Raw genomic sequence first — 16,047 nt, 5'->3', positions numbered from 1 at the left:
CCTAGGTACCTTCCCCAGACAGCAACTTAACACTTAACTGCAGTGGGAGCTTAGCTCCAGTCAACTCTGGGGAAAGCGACCGAGAGAACCTAAAGCATGAATCCTCCCACAAAATCATGCATGCGCACTTTCCCTCGATCTTCAAAGCATATTTGTACAAGATCTGTATAATTTTGAGGAATCTCAGGTCTCAGGTCTTGTTGTATATAGTGGTCGTCCCTTCTAAGCTAAGCCCAGTTTTCAATGGAACCTCTACAGTTACACCTACCCAAGCTACCCTGCTATCTACCAGATATGGAGGTACGGGCAGGTTCGCCTACGTCACTTGCCCCTCAATTCTCGAATGACTAAGCCAAAACCGCTGCAGCGGGACTTGCGGAATGCGTCGTGCAGCAAAGCGCTTTGAAGCTCCTACAGAGCCTATCTCAAGCATCTTCAACCATTGTTAAGATAACCCAAGATGGAGCAAATACCCCTCAACTCTGAAGCCTCTGTAGGCGATACCCACAAGCAGACGACCTCAACACTCCCCCCAGACGTCGTCCAATGTCTGGACAATGCTCGATTTGTACGCTCTGCCCCTCCCCCGCAGTGACAGGTGACAGCGCGTTCAACAACGCGATCATCTTGGGTCAATTACTGATAGTCAATACAGCTTCACTTGGCAACATGCACCGATAATATGCCCCACGTCTCCCTCATGAACTACACTTACCTCCCATCTTCTCCTTACTCCAACTACCCGGTCATCATCATGACAACAAACCCAGCTTCTCGAAAGACTTCCAACCTCGTGACTAATCCCAACGTATCTTTGCTCGTCCACGACTGTATGTTTTCCACCTCCTAGCACTTGCCAGATGATATGGAAATGCTAACCACAATCTCAGGGGTTTCTCACCGACCGCCAACTCACGGCCGCCGACCATCCGGCGGTTCGCCTAGTCCTGAGCACCGTTCAAGTCTCGCCTCGCTCCTTCTAAACCTCAATACATCAGCACTCTCTAGTATCAGCGCGACCATAGGAGGTGCCGCTCGCTTAGTGCCTAGTGGAACAGAGGAGGAGAAGTATTATCGCGAGCAGCATCTCGAAAACAACACTTTCGACGAGTCTGCAACCCAGCCATTTCAACGCGAGAACGGGCTGGTTGAGGATGGGGGCCGCAGCTGCTTCGTTGCTGGCGAGGAAGTCAGGGTCGTATCGGTCGATATCAAGGACGTGCGCATCAGTGATTGGAAGGGCACTGTAAGAGACTGGGAAATAGTGCCAGAAGGGAACATGGTTAACGGAACCCAGTGAGAAGTGCATGATGCGACTCATGACTCTTGTTGGTGTAATATAATTTCAAGTCATTGCAAGGAGTAGTTAGGTATAATATGCACCGCTTCAATTATTAGATTCAATGCGACACGAAACCCCGTTTATTCTTTCATCATTCATTCGCACTATTAAGAGGCAGACCCGATAACTCCCGCTTAACCCATTATTTTATAGATAATAAACAGTAGGCACAAAACTACCAATGCTTTCGCCTGTTTCAAGACACGAATCTCTGTAAATACTTGCCAATGTGCATGTTTCCCAAGGAATAGCTCACTGGACCGCCCAACGCCAACACAAACTAACACATGTAGAAATGGTCCAAACAGACCTGGAAGCAAACGGGATATTGATGCTTCGTTTGTTTACTTTTCTGAGCCATACGTAACTGTGTATGCAATCATCGAGCCCATTCGACAACTTCGAGGGCCATCATGACCAGGATCAGGGTCGAGGGAAGGATCCTGCATATGTTAGCGCAATTCGATTTAATGGACACCGGGGCAAAGATTAGCGACTTACCAAATGACATAGCTTTGAAACAGGATTCTGCCCATGGTCTTCTCGAAGACGTTGTTGATTTGGCAGATCTGAGCGAGCTGAAGCGCACTGGGTGCGCCAGTAAGCAAGAAGCAAACGATAACAAAAATAGGATCGTCGAGAATGCTAACGTTGACATATTTCGCAATAAGAGCAAGCATGGGGGCCATGATAGCGGTTGGAAGAACCATACGGCAAAGCAGAGAGGCAACCAGCAGCTTGGTTCCGATGCGCTCCTCTTCAGGATCCAGAGCTTCATCCTTAGCCATGGTGTTGCGAGCAAGGTTGGCACCGAGAACGACCAGAATCAATGGCACAGCGACATTTCCGCTTGAGCGAATAGCGTTGGTTACACTGTTCTGGACGAAAGAGCCTTCTTCGAAGAAGAGTCGCTGAAGTGATGGGATAGAGGCAACGAGGATGGCAATCAGCATGGCCCATAGCGGAGGGTTCATGAATTCCCAGATGAAATTGTTGAACTTCCCAGCCACGCGCTTGGTGAATTTCAAGGTAGACTTGACAGGAGCGGGAGACTTTTGGTACAAGTTGCTAAGCGACTTGGATGTCGCCTTGTGAAGACGAATGAAAGGGGACTTGAAAGCGGACTTGGTTCTTTCAGTGATGCCGGTAGGCTCTTCCTCATCCTCCAGCGATGGAACACGCGGGAAAGAGTCCATACTGCCAGCATTACCATTGAGGGGAGCAGCGATGTCAGTCTGCCCTTGTTTTCCCTTTGGCATAGATTTCTTGGGCAGATCATCGTCACTGGAAACCGCAAGCGAAACACGAGAAGCATTCGCAACAGGGGTGCGACCAGCGGGATCATAGTTTTGGGAATCAATGCTTTGACGGTCTCCCTCGTCCTCTGTTTCTCCATCAAGACCATCAATCAAGGCCGCAGTTTCGCGTTCCTCGTGGTCTTCGTCGTCACGGTAGCGTTGGCCTTCCTCGGCAATCTCCTCGCGGTACTCTGGGTATTTTTCCTTAGGTGCAAGGAGAACGTGGTAACCCCAGCTCCATCGAACGAGCTGACCAAGTTGCTGGAAGATAAGGAGGTAAAGGATACCGCGCGCGCCAACCTCATCATCATTGTCTCCAGGAACCTTATCCCAGTGCAAACCCTTCAATGTTTGAGAGAGCGAAAGGACGAGAGAAATGGGCAACGAATTCGAGTTTCCAAAAACACCCATCGCTGTGACGAAATTTGATGCGCGCCTGTTGAATCGGAACAACTTTGCGACGACATAGGACACAACCCAGGAAACAAATGTTTGGATGACGAAGATGATGGGAATAATGGCTAGATCTGAAAGCTTCTCAGCGTTCAGCTGAGAAGCGAGCTTTGTAAAGACTGTGCGTGCAATGTTAGTATACCAGACTACCGTCGGCGCCAAACTACAACATACTCAGGCATGGCGTGAATAGCATCACGTTGAGGTTGGCGAGGAACTTTTGCTTCTCGGCATCGAAATGGCCGAGTCGCGCGACGATGTATCCGGGCAAACTGACGCATACTACTTCAAGAACAGCTTCGAACACCAGGAGACAAAGATGCCCTATCGAAGGGTGCGAATCATGGGTGTTGGCGAGGGTTTGTAGAGGTACCTCGTATGCATCTTGAGCAAGTTGCGTCAACCGAAACGACGGGACCGAAAAGGACTGCCAGGAAGCCATCAAATAATAGCGGTGATTTGGATCGTAGTCGTTGTTATCAGACGAAAATCCAAGATCGGCGCGAGTCGGAGGTTATTAGATGCTTATATCTCTAGGCGCGCGTCCGTGGCGATGCAACTGATAAGGCTATCGGGCTTGGAAAGGTCGAGCAGGGGTGGGATAAAGTCAACAGAGAGATACAACCGATATACACGAAAGCAAAGCTTTCCAATTGCGTCGATTAAGTGTGTCGTCAAATAGTATTTAAAGAAAAAGAAGTCAAAGGATAGATACTAGGTAGTAGGTAGCGAGTGCGAACTCAAACAGAGGGCCGCGCCAGTGGATTCTTTTTTTCTGGGGCCCAAGGCGGCGGTGCCAGATGCCTCCTACCTACTAGGTACAGTGCAGTGGTCTAGGTAAGGTAGCCCGCTAGGTTGAGACGTGGAACTGGAACTGGAACAAGTTACAAGAGGGATGGATGGCGATGCACGTCCCCGATTCTCGATTGATAACCTTGAGCTAGATATTGAACTATGACAGCAGCCCCATCAGCTGCCTTGTTTGGGCTACATTGGACTATCCTCACCTGGTGGGTTACCTCAGTCCGGGCCTTCAGCTCCTTGAGGAATTGTCTGCACGCCGTCACTGGCCGCTTCAGTAATGCCAGCGCCCTGAATGAGGTAACCCAGCCATTTAGACCCATGCCTTGCGACAAACTTAACCATTGAAACACGCCCATGTGTGTGCCGTGGCGCCAGGGCCAGTGTCAAGGGTTTGATAGGGACAAGACGAGACCTTCTCGATGGATGGATCATGGCGCCACGACCAAACTACTCACTGGTGTATTCCTATTGGGCTCATCGGAAAACAACTTTTCTTGCAGGCCCCCGCCGACCAGACACCTCCTTTGTATCACCAAACAAGTACAGTAACTGTAGAAACAAATCGCAAGTTTTCTTTAGCGATGATGTATCGAAACACAGTCCACCGTCAAAATGTCTCGAAATCTTTCAATTATACCTAAGTTAGGAGTGATGATCCTATCCCGTTCCATTCACAGGGGTCGGATATGAGAATGATCTTCCCGGCGCGACGCACGATTGCATTAGGTGTGGCGCAAACTTTCGTCATGGTGTTATCAGGGCACGTTGCTGTTTCCTCCACGCTCAGAGGTTGGAGTCGTCAGGCCTCACCCACGTAAGGTATTGTAGGTAAGGTACCTAGGTTAGTACGCAATAAGGTCTGGTCATCAGTACTGTATGTACAACACAGTTCTGTGATCTTGAGCAGCGACGCTGTGCGCAATACTATTGGATGATGCCGAGACTGGTTCAAGAGGCGAAGTTTATCGATTTGCGTAGACTGTCACGCGACGCGATCTTTCGTTATGACATAGCTAGATGCGTAATCCGTAAGTTGGGTTGGAGACGTATTCACAAAGAGTACAGGTACTGTAAGGTCTAGCATCTACAATACCTACAGATTGAGGTACATAAATGCAACTCTCTTGCAAATAGAGGTGGTCTCAAGTGCTGATGTTTTCCAATGTTTAATCCGACAGTGATGACTCCGTTTACTATTAATAGTTTACCGTTTATGTATCACTATACATGTATATCATTGTACATATAGCAGCACTATATACTAGGTACTGAGGTAGTCAATGGAGACTTGTTGACGATAAGTGTCGCATGTGTTTGTTCGTCCTAAGCCTTGATGGCCAATCATGTTGTACAACATTCCGATGTCCGCTGACTTATACAGATCCACTTAGAGGCATAGAAATGGAAGCTTTAGAGTTTGGGTATTATCCCCGGGTCTTGGCAGCTTTGTTTTAGTATATCTCTGCAGTAATGTTTCGTATTCAACCCCTGATGCTGCCGCCGTCGCGCGCGTCGAAGGGATGCTACTATGTGTGTGGGATATGTGTCATGGCCGTTTCGAAGAAACAAATTGCTGGTTGAACATCGCCTGCAGGGATCGCCGCCGTCGTGTGCAACGCTGCAGTACGAACATATTAAGTGAAGTATAATCGAACTTTTGAAACATCGTCTGTTGTGTTTCCTCCACGATATCAGAAAATGCATTGAACCAGGCCAATTAAACGCCCTATGTTGGTTCTAGAATATGAGAGAAACACCAATATTTTCTTGGCTACATTCTACGTTCGTTGTTATCTACTGATGTATAAAGCTATCAAAGTCGTCCAACTTACACACTTACGCAAAGTGCGGGTTGCCTTATCAACTGAACAATACCATGTATCAAGGGCAACTGGTAACCATACAGTCCTGAGTGGTATCAATGATGCGCAAGCAATAACAGAAGGTTCAATGAGACCAAAAGGCCATATTCCAGACTTACATAGGTAGTTCATAAGATCTAGTGCAGCCGTCATGTAACACATTTGGACATACGAGCCAGAATATCAAGTTTTTAACAACGCCATACAAAAAGCCCTGTAGCATTCATTCACACCAAATATATACCAGGAAGCCGTAAAGGGTTGAAAGTGCTTGAATATCTGCATTTATAAGTAGTAATTATGCAACGTACAATATGTGCCTCGTACATCTAGGGTAGTTATATTATATCAGTTATCCAGTTGCCAACGTTGAGTAAATAACTACTCACTTCCTTGTGGCTTGTTTACTGTACCTCTGAAAATTGAAGGCTAGAAATCTGTGCTACAGTACGGTTTGTTTTGGTTCATTTGATGCTTTAATTGGTTGTTATTCGTATTCGTTCTCTCCATAAATATCGCAGGTTTGACCTGTCGCTGTCCAGCTCAATAAGGAAATTGTTTGTTGATGCAAAGGGTGGAATATCTGTATAAACCAATTCTCCATATCGCCTAACTAATAATGGCATCAGCGCTCCATGTTCTAAAGCAGACAGATCCCACGCAACAGCAATGGGTAAAATCTAGCGACATTGTATACTCTCATATAAGCTGTCTCTGCATCAATATTTATGTCACCCACTTTGTTCATGGGTATATGCAAGTCCCCACCTCAAATCAAGGTCTGACATCAACACATCAAGCGATTTTGACACCGACCGCATTAACGTCATCGGTGACAGCTCCTCATCGACGATGGCGTCGCAGATTTTCAAAAAAAATCAAGGACAGGCCATGAGCAAAGCCTTGAAAGTCCCCTTTCAAGTAGTGCATATTGCTTCTTATTTGGAACGGCCGTTATGATAACTTTGTAATATTACCAGGTGTCCAATCTTGCCAGTAACCCATTAAATGCAGTCATCATGACGCCAGTTGATTTTGATTTTGATTCTTCGACTTTTTGACAAAAATCCATTCTCATCATGATGGAATCTTAGCCCGAATCGTCGGTGACGTTAGCGTATAATTTATTCTGTCTTCGAGGTTGTACTGGACGGATACTGTAAGATGGATCATTGTAGCGCCCGCCCGCCGCGGGGAATTCCATCCTTCACGGGCTTTATCTCCTGCCACTGTGGCCCATCAGGTCGGGTCCATTAGTGGGCTTAGTCGACCCCCGGAAATGAATCCTAGTGGCATCAACAGCCTGCGATAGCGGTCCATCTCTCCTGTGCCCTCGGGTGCTCAGGACCTGTTTTTGTCTCCAGTGTGAACCGCCACACCACATCAGCGTTTCATCCAAGAATACCTATCATCAACATCTTCAGCCTCATCTTGTTTTTTCTTCCCCTTCTGCTTCGTCACAACTACCTACCTGTGTCTCTTGAGGGTTTTCACTATCTTACGCTAAGTTTATGCAGGTTTGGATTACTGCTTAACACAATCCATTCACACGCACTTCTCTATTCTTCCATCGTTGTCGCGTTCGCCGAGCAAGCTTTCGACCCCGCACCCAGCCACCTGTATCTGTCTTGCTTGACTTTAGGAGCACACGGATCGAATTAATCAAAGTGTTGAATCCATTCATCGCATTCTCTTATTCACAGCCAAACCCTTCTTTTCTGGGGTGCGTATTCAACCATGATTGCAGGACATTTTTAATTGCCACCATCAAACGCCATCTATTCTAACTGCAACCTTTTCCCAGTCACCAATTGAAGTCTCAACGACCCTGCCGCATTACGGCCCAGACACCTTTAACGATTCTGACCGTTGCTGTCTGGTGAACATTGGCTGCCCAACCGTCCATTTCAAATATCAGGGTCATTTTAGTTGCCCGAAGAGCGGGTTGCTGTTTACCAAACACATTCGATCGTCTTGTATCATTCGAATCGAACGAACGAACAAGATTCTACATTTTACTCAGGCCTGTATCCTGGAATCGAACGTTATCAGGACCTTCGTCACTGAAATTCTGCACACTCTTCCTCAATTACGAGAGGGGTCCCCGTCGTTAAGCCGTGCTAGAGAGGTTCTGAAAGCCTAGACCGCCCACTGCTTGCTTGACTCTTTTTAGCCCCGACGGAATCGCACCATCTGCTTCCCCTCCATTGCTCCTTCTTGTACCCATCTAATCGATCGCGTCCCGTCTCCCGATCGACAGCTCCCCGCGGTCCTGTCAGGATACCTATCTCGATTCTCACGCCGCTCAAAATTTCCATCGAGCACTTTTCGCCTTCACAAATTTCTAATCAAGTCCTGTCAGGACACAGTCTCAATAGCCATACCTTACTTCGTTATTCTCAACGCGCCATAATCTTCGATGTCCGCCTCCGACTCGGTTCCGGCCACACCGGAAGACTGGAAAGACCTGTCAACACCCGCATCCCCTGGCTCTGAAGATTCTTCTGAACCTAGCACGCCTCTCGAGTCTCCTGGCCAAGACAGTCCCAATGGGCCTCCTCGAAGGGTTCCGTCCCTACGGTCCCATTCTGATCCTCGCAACATGAACCCGAACTCAACTGCGATGGGTCTTCTGGGCAAGGCCAGAAATCCTGCAAACGGCAGTGCCCCAGTAGAAAATAGTATTATGGCCAAGGCGCGGGAACTTCATCGGCAACGCCTGCAAAAAGGCAACCCAGCATCACCTTCCGGGCAGTCGTCAACGCCCGGCGTATCGAACGGTTTTCCTAATTTGCGACTACCCCCGAATTTGCAAAGACCACAGGCTCCAAATCATGTCAACTCTGCTCCTGCGGTAACGAAGCCTTCGCTGAGTGAAAGAAGGAGTCAGATGGGCATGGGCATGAAACTGTCTGATATGGGCGGACCCAGTCCTGCCACGGCCACGGGTAAGAAACGTGGACCTCCTGGAAAACTATCGGACATTACGGGCGACGCGCCCGGCAACCAACAATCAAACGGAGCAGGAGGTGGTCAAGGATCGAAGATGGACGATTTCAAGAAATATATTGATACGGAGAAGGGGTGGGTCACATTTGATGGCGCTGCTACTATCACACGGACGGGAGTCAACTTCGCCAACGGCCAAACCTTCAGCATATCTCTCGATGAGGTTGAAGTGTTGAACGAGCTGGGTAAAGGAAACTACGGAACAGTCTACAAGGTCAAGCATGCCAAGAGGAGACTCCCGCGGTTTGGACAAGGCTTATCAAGGAAGCCCCTTCCTGTATCATATTCGCAATCGGATCCCTCCCCCATCAGGCCTACCGAAGACTCAGCCGACGGCCAAATGGATGCGATAGACGGCACCACTGGTATGGTTATGGCAATGAAGGAGATGCGGCTGGAACTTGACGACGCCAAGTTCACGACTATCCTGAAAGAGCTTGTTATCTTACACGAGTGTGTTTCGCCCTACATTATTGACTTTTACGGCGCTTTCTTCCAGGAGGGTGCTGTGTACATGTGCATCGAGTACATGGACGGAGGCTCCATTGACAAGTTATATACTGGAGGAATTCCCGAGAACGTACTGCGAAAGATCACATACTCAACAGTGATGGGCCTTAAGTCGCTGAAGGAGGAACACAGCATTATTCACCGCGATGTTAAACCAACAAACATTCTCGTCAACACACGAGGTCAAATCAAGATTTGCGATTTTGGCGTCAGCGGTAATCTGGTTGCCAGTATAGCTCGAACCAATATTGGTTGTCAGAGTTACATGGCACCCGAACGAATTTCAGGTGGTGGATTCGCACAAGCGGGCAACTCTGACGGATCATACAGTGTTCAGAGTGATGTCTGGAGTCTGGGCTTGACCATCATCGAGTGTGCCAAGGGTGCATACCCTTACCCTCCCGAGGTATCATCTACTATTTTCAGTCAACTAAGTGTAAGTCGTCTCTGTTTGCCAGTGGTAAAGTACAGTCACTAATACATCTTAGGCTATCGTCGAAGGCGAGCCACCCGCGATGCCAGATGAGGGTTACTCGGATACAGCTACGGACTTTGTCAAGAGCTGTCTTCACAAAATTCCCAAGCAGCGACCAACCTACGCAATGCTGCTAAAGCACCCATGGCTCGTTGAATTTACAAAGCCTCAGACGATCACAGAAGAAGCTGAGGACGGCGACGAGGCTGACAAGGTTGCGGAAGCAGTTGGTAAAATTGCTCTTAACTCATCAACTGAGGATGCGGAAGTCGCCGACTGGGTGAATAGCGTGCTGCAGAAGGAGAGAGACGGATTGAAGATGGATGGTCCCGTAAGACCGGCACTGCACACCGCGCCGCTTGACAGCGTCAGCCCCATATCAAGTCCGAATGACGCCTAGAGTCGAAACCTTTGGATGAACAAATCATGCCTTATCCCCGAGGCACTTGCTGAACATGATGACCAGTCAACAAAGCAGGCTTCTAGTTGGCTACAGTTTCAAGAAGTTCAAGACATTCACTCGGTTGATGCGATGGCTACTACCAATCCAGTGCTGGCTCTTCATCATAAGGTGGTGCATGGCGGGCTAGGACGTCAGCATGTATTATGGCTGTTTTGGTCATTCTTTTCTGCATATTGGGGAACAACCCTGTACACGCTCTGAGATGGCTTTAGACAAACCTGGATCAGATTTTTGCATTTGTGTTACGGAAGAACAAAATCGGGAAGGGGCAATCAGGTTGGACAACGAACCAGGTCAGCATTTTTGTTTTCTTTTTTCATATATGTACAGGAGGAGCGGAAGCGAAATTGGTTGAGAGGCATGGTAAAAAGAAGGTACCGAGGGCGACTTCAGACTTCAACCATTCAACGAGAGATCAAGACGAGGAAGGCGTGTGTTGAAAGTTTGGCGAAGGGAAGGCCAATCAATGCAAACATGATACTTGCACAACCAACTTTGCAAGGCTTTTGACGTCACTTATCAATGGAATCAATATTATCCACATACATCAGGTACGGAGCAAATGTTGAGAAGTCAAACAATAGCAATAGCTACCACCCTAAGTTGGAGCAGTGAACTCAAAGCGACATATGATGAATATAAAGGTGTTTGTATTCTTGCAGTATCATACATTCATAACTATTAAGCATTTGACGAAAAGGTTTCCCATAAGCCCCCATAAAATCTTCGCTCTTCCAACATTATGCGAAGTAGGCCACCGCGTCCAGTCAAAACATTTCATGTATACAGACCTTCCAACAAGACAGGCTGGTGATTAGATCAAATATGAACAGACAGAATCAAGTTGTCGAACGGCGATTGCCGTTGATGGCGTTGCGGAGGCTGTACTATACGCCACTGCCAGCCCCGTAGCAACTGAGTTTTGCAAAATTGACGCTGGACTTTGCCGAGTTCCATATTAACGCCTTGCATCTCCGAAAACGCTTGCTTAAACAAGTTCGGTTGATAGCTTAAGAGTAGTCATCCTTGACACGACGTCCCTCGTAACCGTTGGAGCTGCGAACGCTGCGTCTGCGGCGCCACGAGCGACCGCTGTAACCACTGCTGGCACTCTTGTCGCCGCGCATACCGAGGCAGAAGAGAATAGTGGCGATGAATAGAGTAGCCCAAGATGCCCAGGCAAAACCGAAAGCGTAGCGACCAATAGATGCCGAGCGACCACTGCTTCTAAAGGCGTTACGAGCCAAAACCCAAGTAGCACTGATCACGATGGTTAGTCAACGAGAATTATCGAACAAAGGAAGGGACAACACCTACGTCATGAGGGACATGGCGACGGAGGAGCAGAACAAGGCAAACATGGACATGAAGCCAGAAATGCCAGCACCGAGACGACCGCAGCATGCAATGAAGCCAGTGAAAAAGGCAATAGTCTCGAAGAACAGAGTGATAAGGATGAAGACCCAACCAAATCGCCAGAGGAAAAACTGTCTGTTGGAGGTAGTGTCACCAGCGCGGCCACCGACGAGCGAGCTGGGAGCGTTGCTAGGATTGGAGTCCCAAGCGCGACCGATGACAGGAGCAGCACGAGCGCCATCGCAGTTATTGTTACCAGCGCCGCAGATGTAGAAAAAGTTCCATTGGGTGGTGTCGCGAGCTCCCGAGATACCGCTCGTGTCGGCGCGGAGGAAATACGTCTTGTCAAATGGTGTGGTCGAGGTCAGTCCTGACAGCACGATGAACCAGAGGAAGAGCAGTGAAACTGCCATAAGAATCAGGCCTGCAAGGCCAAGAGGAGCGTCTGCAGCATGTTAGTCAACCGCTGGGGCGATGTTGCTATGGGAAGCATCCAAGCACGGAGAACATTGTCTATGCCTGAGCTTGCCAGTCAGTCGGAAATCTTGGAGAACTTACTCTTCGCCATGATGGTAATTGATTATGGGAACTGGGTGCAGTCACGACAAAGTTGAGTGTTGTTTGTTGTTTGTTGTTGTTGCAAGCACTGTTGCCCAAAAAGAAAAGAAAAGAAAAGAAAGTGTTGTAGGGATTAATTTGCTGCGATGGAGTCCGGGAATTGGATGTCGTCACGCCCAGGATCACCGCCAGGGGATTAGAAGCTGCAGCTAAATAAGTGCGCGTCTGAGTCTCTCAACAAGGGTCCACAACCTGTATTATAGGTAGGTGCTCTGTAGGTAGTAGGTAAAATCAGGTGGTTCGATATAGGGGGATAAAGGGTGGGTGATGAACTTATATTGAGGCCGAACGAAGAAGGAGGAGGGAGCCAGAAGGAAAGGGAAACCTCAGATGGGGAGATTGACGATCCTTATGAACCTTGTTTAGTTCATGGGGAAGGGTTTTCTTGTTTTTGTTTCTGGAGCCTTTACCTTAGCGTCTGTTACGGTAGTCGGTAGTCTTAAATCTACTAAACTAGGGGTGATGTGATGTGATGTGGATGTGGATGTGATGTTCGGGAGACGACCTGGTCTGGCTTGTCGGTGTGGAGCCGGGAAAGACGTCCAGTCCAGTCTGTCTTGGGTCAAATTGTACGACGTTGACGAAGATGTTTTGTCTCCCTTTTGACCAAGAGAGACACCGAGTTTCTGATAGAATGGAATTTTAAGAGGCTATGAGAAGGAGAGTAAGCAGCTGCATACGACTCTACCGACCCAAAAGTCTCAGTCACTCATTGATTCATGGTGTGTTACGTCGACACGGTACATGCAAGCATGGTAGCTAAGGTGGTGTTCTTCATGTGGCTGCCTCCCCCTGGCTCGGCCTGGCCTGGCATTCGATCGCCCAGGCCCCAGGGTATCTTGATCCCGGCTTTTCCATCCATTACAGCTCAGTGACTCGTGGTGGAGATTGAATGCCCAAGCTGCAGCAGATGATGCCTTTTACTGTATGGAGCGTATTCCAATACGGTCTAGCCTACAATCCATCTCAAGCGGTCGCTAAAGAGAAATACATATATTAAAGTGCAATAAAAGTTCCGAGAGCACAGCAGCTCGGCGATGACGACACCAGGCGGTGATGAAAAATGCACATACAGTACAGTACCTAAGTGAAGCACCAACAACATCTTACCCAATGGGGAAAAGCCGGGGCAACCATCTGGTCACTGTTGGAGTTTAGCCCATGTCTCCTCTGATGTCATGGGACACAAAATGGATGATGCGACAAGCGATCCTTACGAAAAGGAAGTGATTGTCAATGATGAATGGGGGCGACAACTCTACAACCTGCCAAGATTTGCCAAGATCTGAACCTCAGTCTTTAAGCTCGTGCTAATGAAATGCTTGTTGCGATGCGCTGTCCCTGTGGACTGTGATGTCTACGATGCTACAGTACAGTCCAGTCTTGAGACAGGGTCTTTGCCCAACACATTGGGTGTCTTTGACGAAGCTTTCCAGGCATGGATTGTTTGTTTGTTACATGTCTGTCGCTTGTTTGGCGGGCAACCTCAGCTCTCGGTTGCATCTCTTGATCTTGATCTGGGTTTTAGACTTGAGTTAGTTTCAGCTAGCATCTTGCACAAGCTATGTGCCATCATGCACTGGTAGCTGGCGTTACATCCGATATCCATCATCACTTGACAGCTGTTGTACACGAGGAGCTTTGCAAGCTTCCATCCAATACCACCGCTGAGCCACTCGTGCAACTGACCACCTGTAACATGGATGGACGCTTACAAGAATGTCATTTCACTATCAGAAACACCATCAATCTCAACAATCGAGAAGATCATGTTGAAATCAGTGTACGAGATATAACATTCACATGCAGGAAATCCCTAAGCACTGACTATAGAGTTTACAGTCTAGGTCGACTGCCGGCGGCCTCCGTCATTTATCGGCCCTGATCTACCGACGTCACCGCCGGCCGTCTTCCTCTAGCCCCACGGGATCGTCCAGCAGCAGGAACTCACTTTTCCTTTTACTAAAAACTTGTGTTTTCGGTTGTGTTGTGCACGCATAGTTTATCGCCGTGTGATCCCGACTACGCACGCTTGTGAAGTGCATCGACAACTGATCGTCACATCTAAAGTGCTCGTGCTTCCACCGGCTCATTCCAGCCTTGTCTGGTTGCCTGGACGCCAGGACAAGATGCCGCTCAGCATGCGGACCAGGGCCGCTCCGTCCTCCGGCATTCTATCCACTCTAATCGGCTCCGGGACCGGGCTAACGCCCGGTCGTGTCTGCACCTTTCGATGGTCATCCACATTTGCAGTTCCAGCATCCAGTCAACAGCCTTTCAAACTCCTCACTCATCGACATCTCACGGGACCAGGCCTCAATCATTTTGTTTCTTACGACACTGCCCACGCTACTCAAGAGGACCTCCGCTCCCAATTCCTTCGGTGGAAAGGTTTGACCGATGAAGAGCAAAAAGGCGATATACCTCATCCTCATCTCATTTCGTTTGAGCCTACGCCAACCCTGACCCTTGGGCGTCGTCAGCCTCCATTGACTACGGCTCAAACATCCCGTTTCCAGGCACCTCTTTCCGTTTCCCTTTCCAACCGACGCAACCCTGTTCCTAAACAGACCTTTACTCCTGATGTTAGGCAAACAAGTCGTGGTGGTTTAACAACATACCACGGCCCAGGGCAGCTCGTACTATGGCCTGTACTTGACATGCATTCGCCATTATTTGCGCACTACTCTGTTATGTCTTATGCCAGTCATCTCGAAGCCACCACGCGTCGCCTGCTCGCAGATTTGTTCGGACTGGAAACTTACACGACACGGGACGAGCCTGGAGTGTGGGTTTACACTTCTGCCGATCAGCCGGAACGCAAGATAGCGGCAATGGGCGTCCATCACCGGCGGCACGTTACGGCACTGGGTATCGCTGTGAATATCGATGTTCCTGTTGAGGGGCCCGAGGATGTTAACCCGTGGGCTCGTTTCGTTCCCTGCGGTCTTGAGGGCAAGCTCGTTACCTCGGTGGCTGCCGAGTTGAGAGAACATGGGGATATATCACGATTGGATAGTTGGGATATGACCTCTCTGGCAAATAGATGGGCGACGATGTTTGACGAGGGATTGGTAGATGAGGCAAAGCGGGATGTTGATGGCGAAGTAAGCTCTGGACTTCGCCGAGCTGCGGTATAGACGAGGGAGGTTTTGAGAAGCAATATGCGATTAGTCTCATGCCAACACACGCAATCCAGACTAGCTCTGGGAGACAGAAACAACCAAGGAGTACAAGAGAAGAATTATTAGAATATTTTAGACAGATAGCTAATCTGAACAACCTAAACCTGGGCATCAAGTCTTCCTTCCTACACTTTAACGTTTAATATCATCCTCTGTAGTTGTAGGATCTTCCAGTTTCCTATCCCAATACTGACGAAAATGAATCCCATCAGTTCGATATTAAAATGTGTTAATAGGTACTAATAAGAATGACTATCATAAAACCATCCCATGGCTATGGTCTCCCTTGAAAGCGATGGGCAAACATGATCAAACATTGGTGTGCCATAGGGTAACCAAGTGCTGCCTGTACACCCGACGCGCCCAAATGACGGTGACTTGAGACCTAATGACACCATTAATATCCCTGCAATCGCTTATTCTGTCTTCTCGGCCTGGCCCGATAAATATCGTTGACGTCTAGAATTATGCATGTGCGACCAATCAAAGCTGAATATTCGATCGCACCCTGTCAAAGAGATCCAGGGACTTCTGATCGGCCGTTTTTTCTTCTCTTTCTTTTTCTTGTAATTCTCTCGGTTGTGCTCTTTTGCCGCTCCGAGCCGCCAACGACCTATTGGATGTATGGTACCACAAAAGATGCCCTTCTTTCGCTCCCAAATTCCATCGAAT

At 48.5% G+C, this 16,047-nt stretch overlaps 5 protein-coding genes across 5 annotated transcripts; 3 read left to right on the top strand and 2 right to left on the bottom strand.

Moving 5' to 3' along the window:
- Nucleotides 1-460: 460 nt before the first annotated feature.
- On the top strand, nucleotides 461-1,300 carry FIESC28_06974 (uncharacterized protein; the record flags this gene model as incomplete). The annotated part of the gene is made up of 3 exons (XM_031161116.1): nucleotides 461-568; nucleotides 656-830; nucleotides 891-1,300. The coding sequence occupies 3 exons, from the start codon at nucleotides 461-463 to the stop codon at nucleotides 1,298-1,300; spliced, it is 693 nt and encodes a 230-aa protein (XP_031014814.1).
- A 421-nt stretch (nucleotides 1,301-1,721) lies between these two features.
- Nucleotides 1,722-3,535, bottom strand: FIESC28_06973 (uncharacterized protein; the record flags this gene model as incomplete). Its single annotated transcript, XM_031161115.1, has 3 exons — nucleotides 1,722-1,785; nucleotides 1,844-3,212; nucleotides 3,268-3,535. 3 exons carry the CDS (start codon nucleotides 3,533-3,535, stop codon nucleotides 1,722-1,724), a joined length of 1,701 nt encoding a protein of 566 aa, XP_031014813.1.
- A 4,643-nt stretch (nucleotides 3,536-8,178) lies between these two features.
- On the top strand, nucleotides 8,179-10,153 carry FIESC28_06972 (uncharacterized protein; the record flags this gene model as incomplete). Its single annotated transcript, XM_031161114.1, has 2 exons — nucleotides 8,179-9,714; nucleotides 9,767-10,153. 2 exons carry the CDS (start codon nucleotides 8,179-8,181, stop codon nucleotides 10,151-10,153), a joined length of 1,923 nt encoding a protein of 640 aa, XP_031014812.1.
- A 1,073-nt stretch (nucleotides 10,154-11,226) lies between these two features.
- On the bottom strand, nucleotides 11,227-12,140 carry FIESC28_06971 (uncharacterized protein; the record flags this gene model as incomplete). Its single annotated transcript, XM_031161113.1, has 3 exons — nucleotides 11,227-11,476; nucleotides 11,534-12,017; nucleotides 12,131-12,140. The coding sequence occupies 3 exons, from the start codon at nucleotides 12,138-12,140 to the stop codon at nucleotides 11,227-11,229; spliced, it is 744 nt and encodes a 247-aa protein (XP_031014811.1).
- Nucleotides 12,141-14,331: 2,191 nt separating this feature from the next.
- Nucleotides 14,332-15,330, top strand: FIESC28_06970 (uncharacterized protein; the record flags this gene model as incomplete). Its single annotated transcript, XM_031161112.1, has 1 exon — nucleotides 14,332-15,330. One exon carries the CDS (start codon nucleotides 14,332-14,334, stop codon nucleotides 15,328-15,330), a length of 999 nt encoding a protein of 332 aa, XP_031014810.1.
- Between the last annotated feature and the right edge of the window lie 717 nt (nucleotides 15,331-16,047).

Source organism: Fusarium coffeatum (genome assembly GCF_003316985.1).
Source record: "Fusarium coffeatum strain FIESC_28 chromosome Unknown BRIP53273_contig_150, whole genome shotgun sequence".
Lineage (NCBI taxonomy): Eukaryota > Fungi > Ascomycota > Sordariomycetes > Hypocreales > Nectriaceae > Fusarium > Fusarium coffeatum.
Note: the sequence above shows the minus strand (reverse complement) of the source record. Positions and strands in the feature narration are given on the sequence as shown.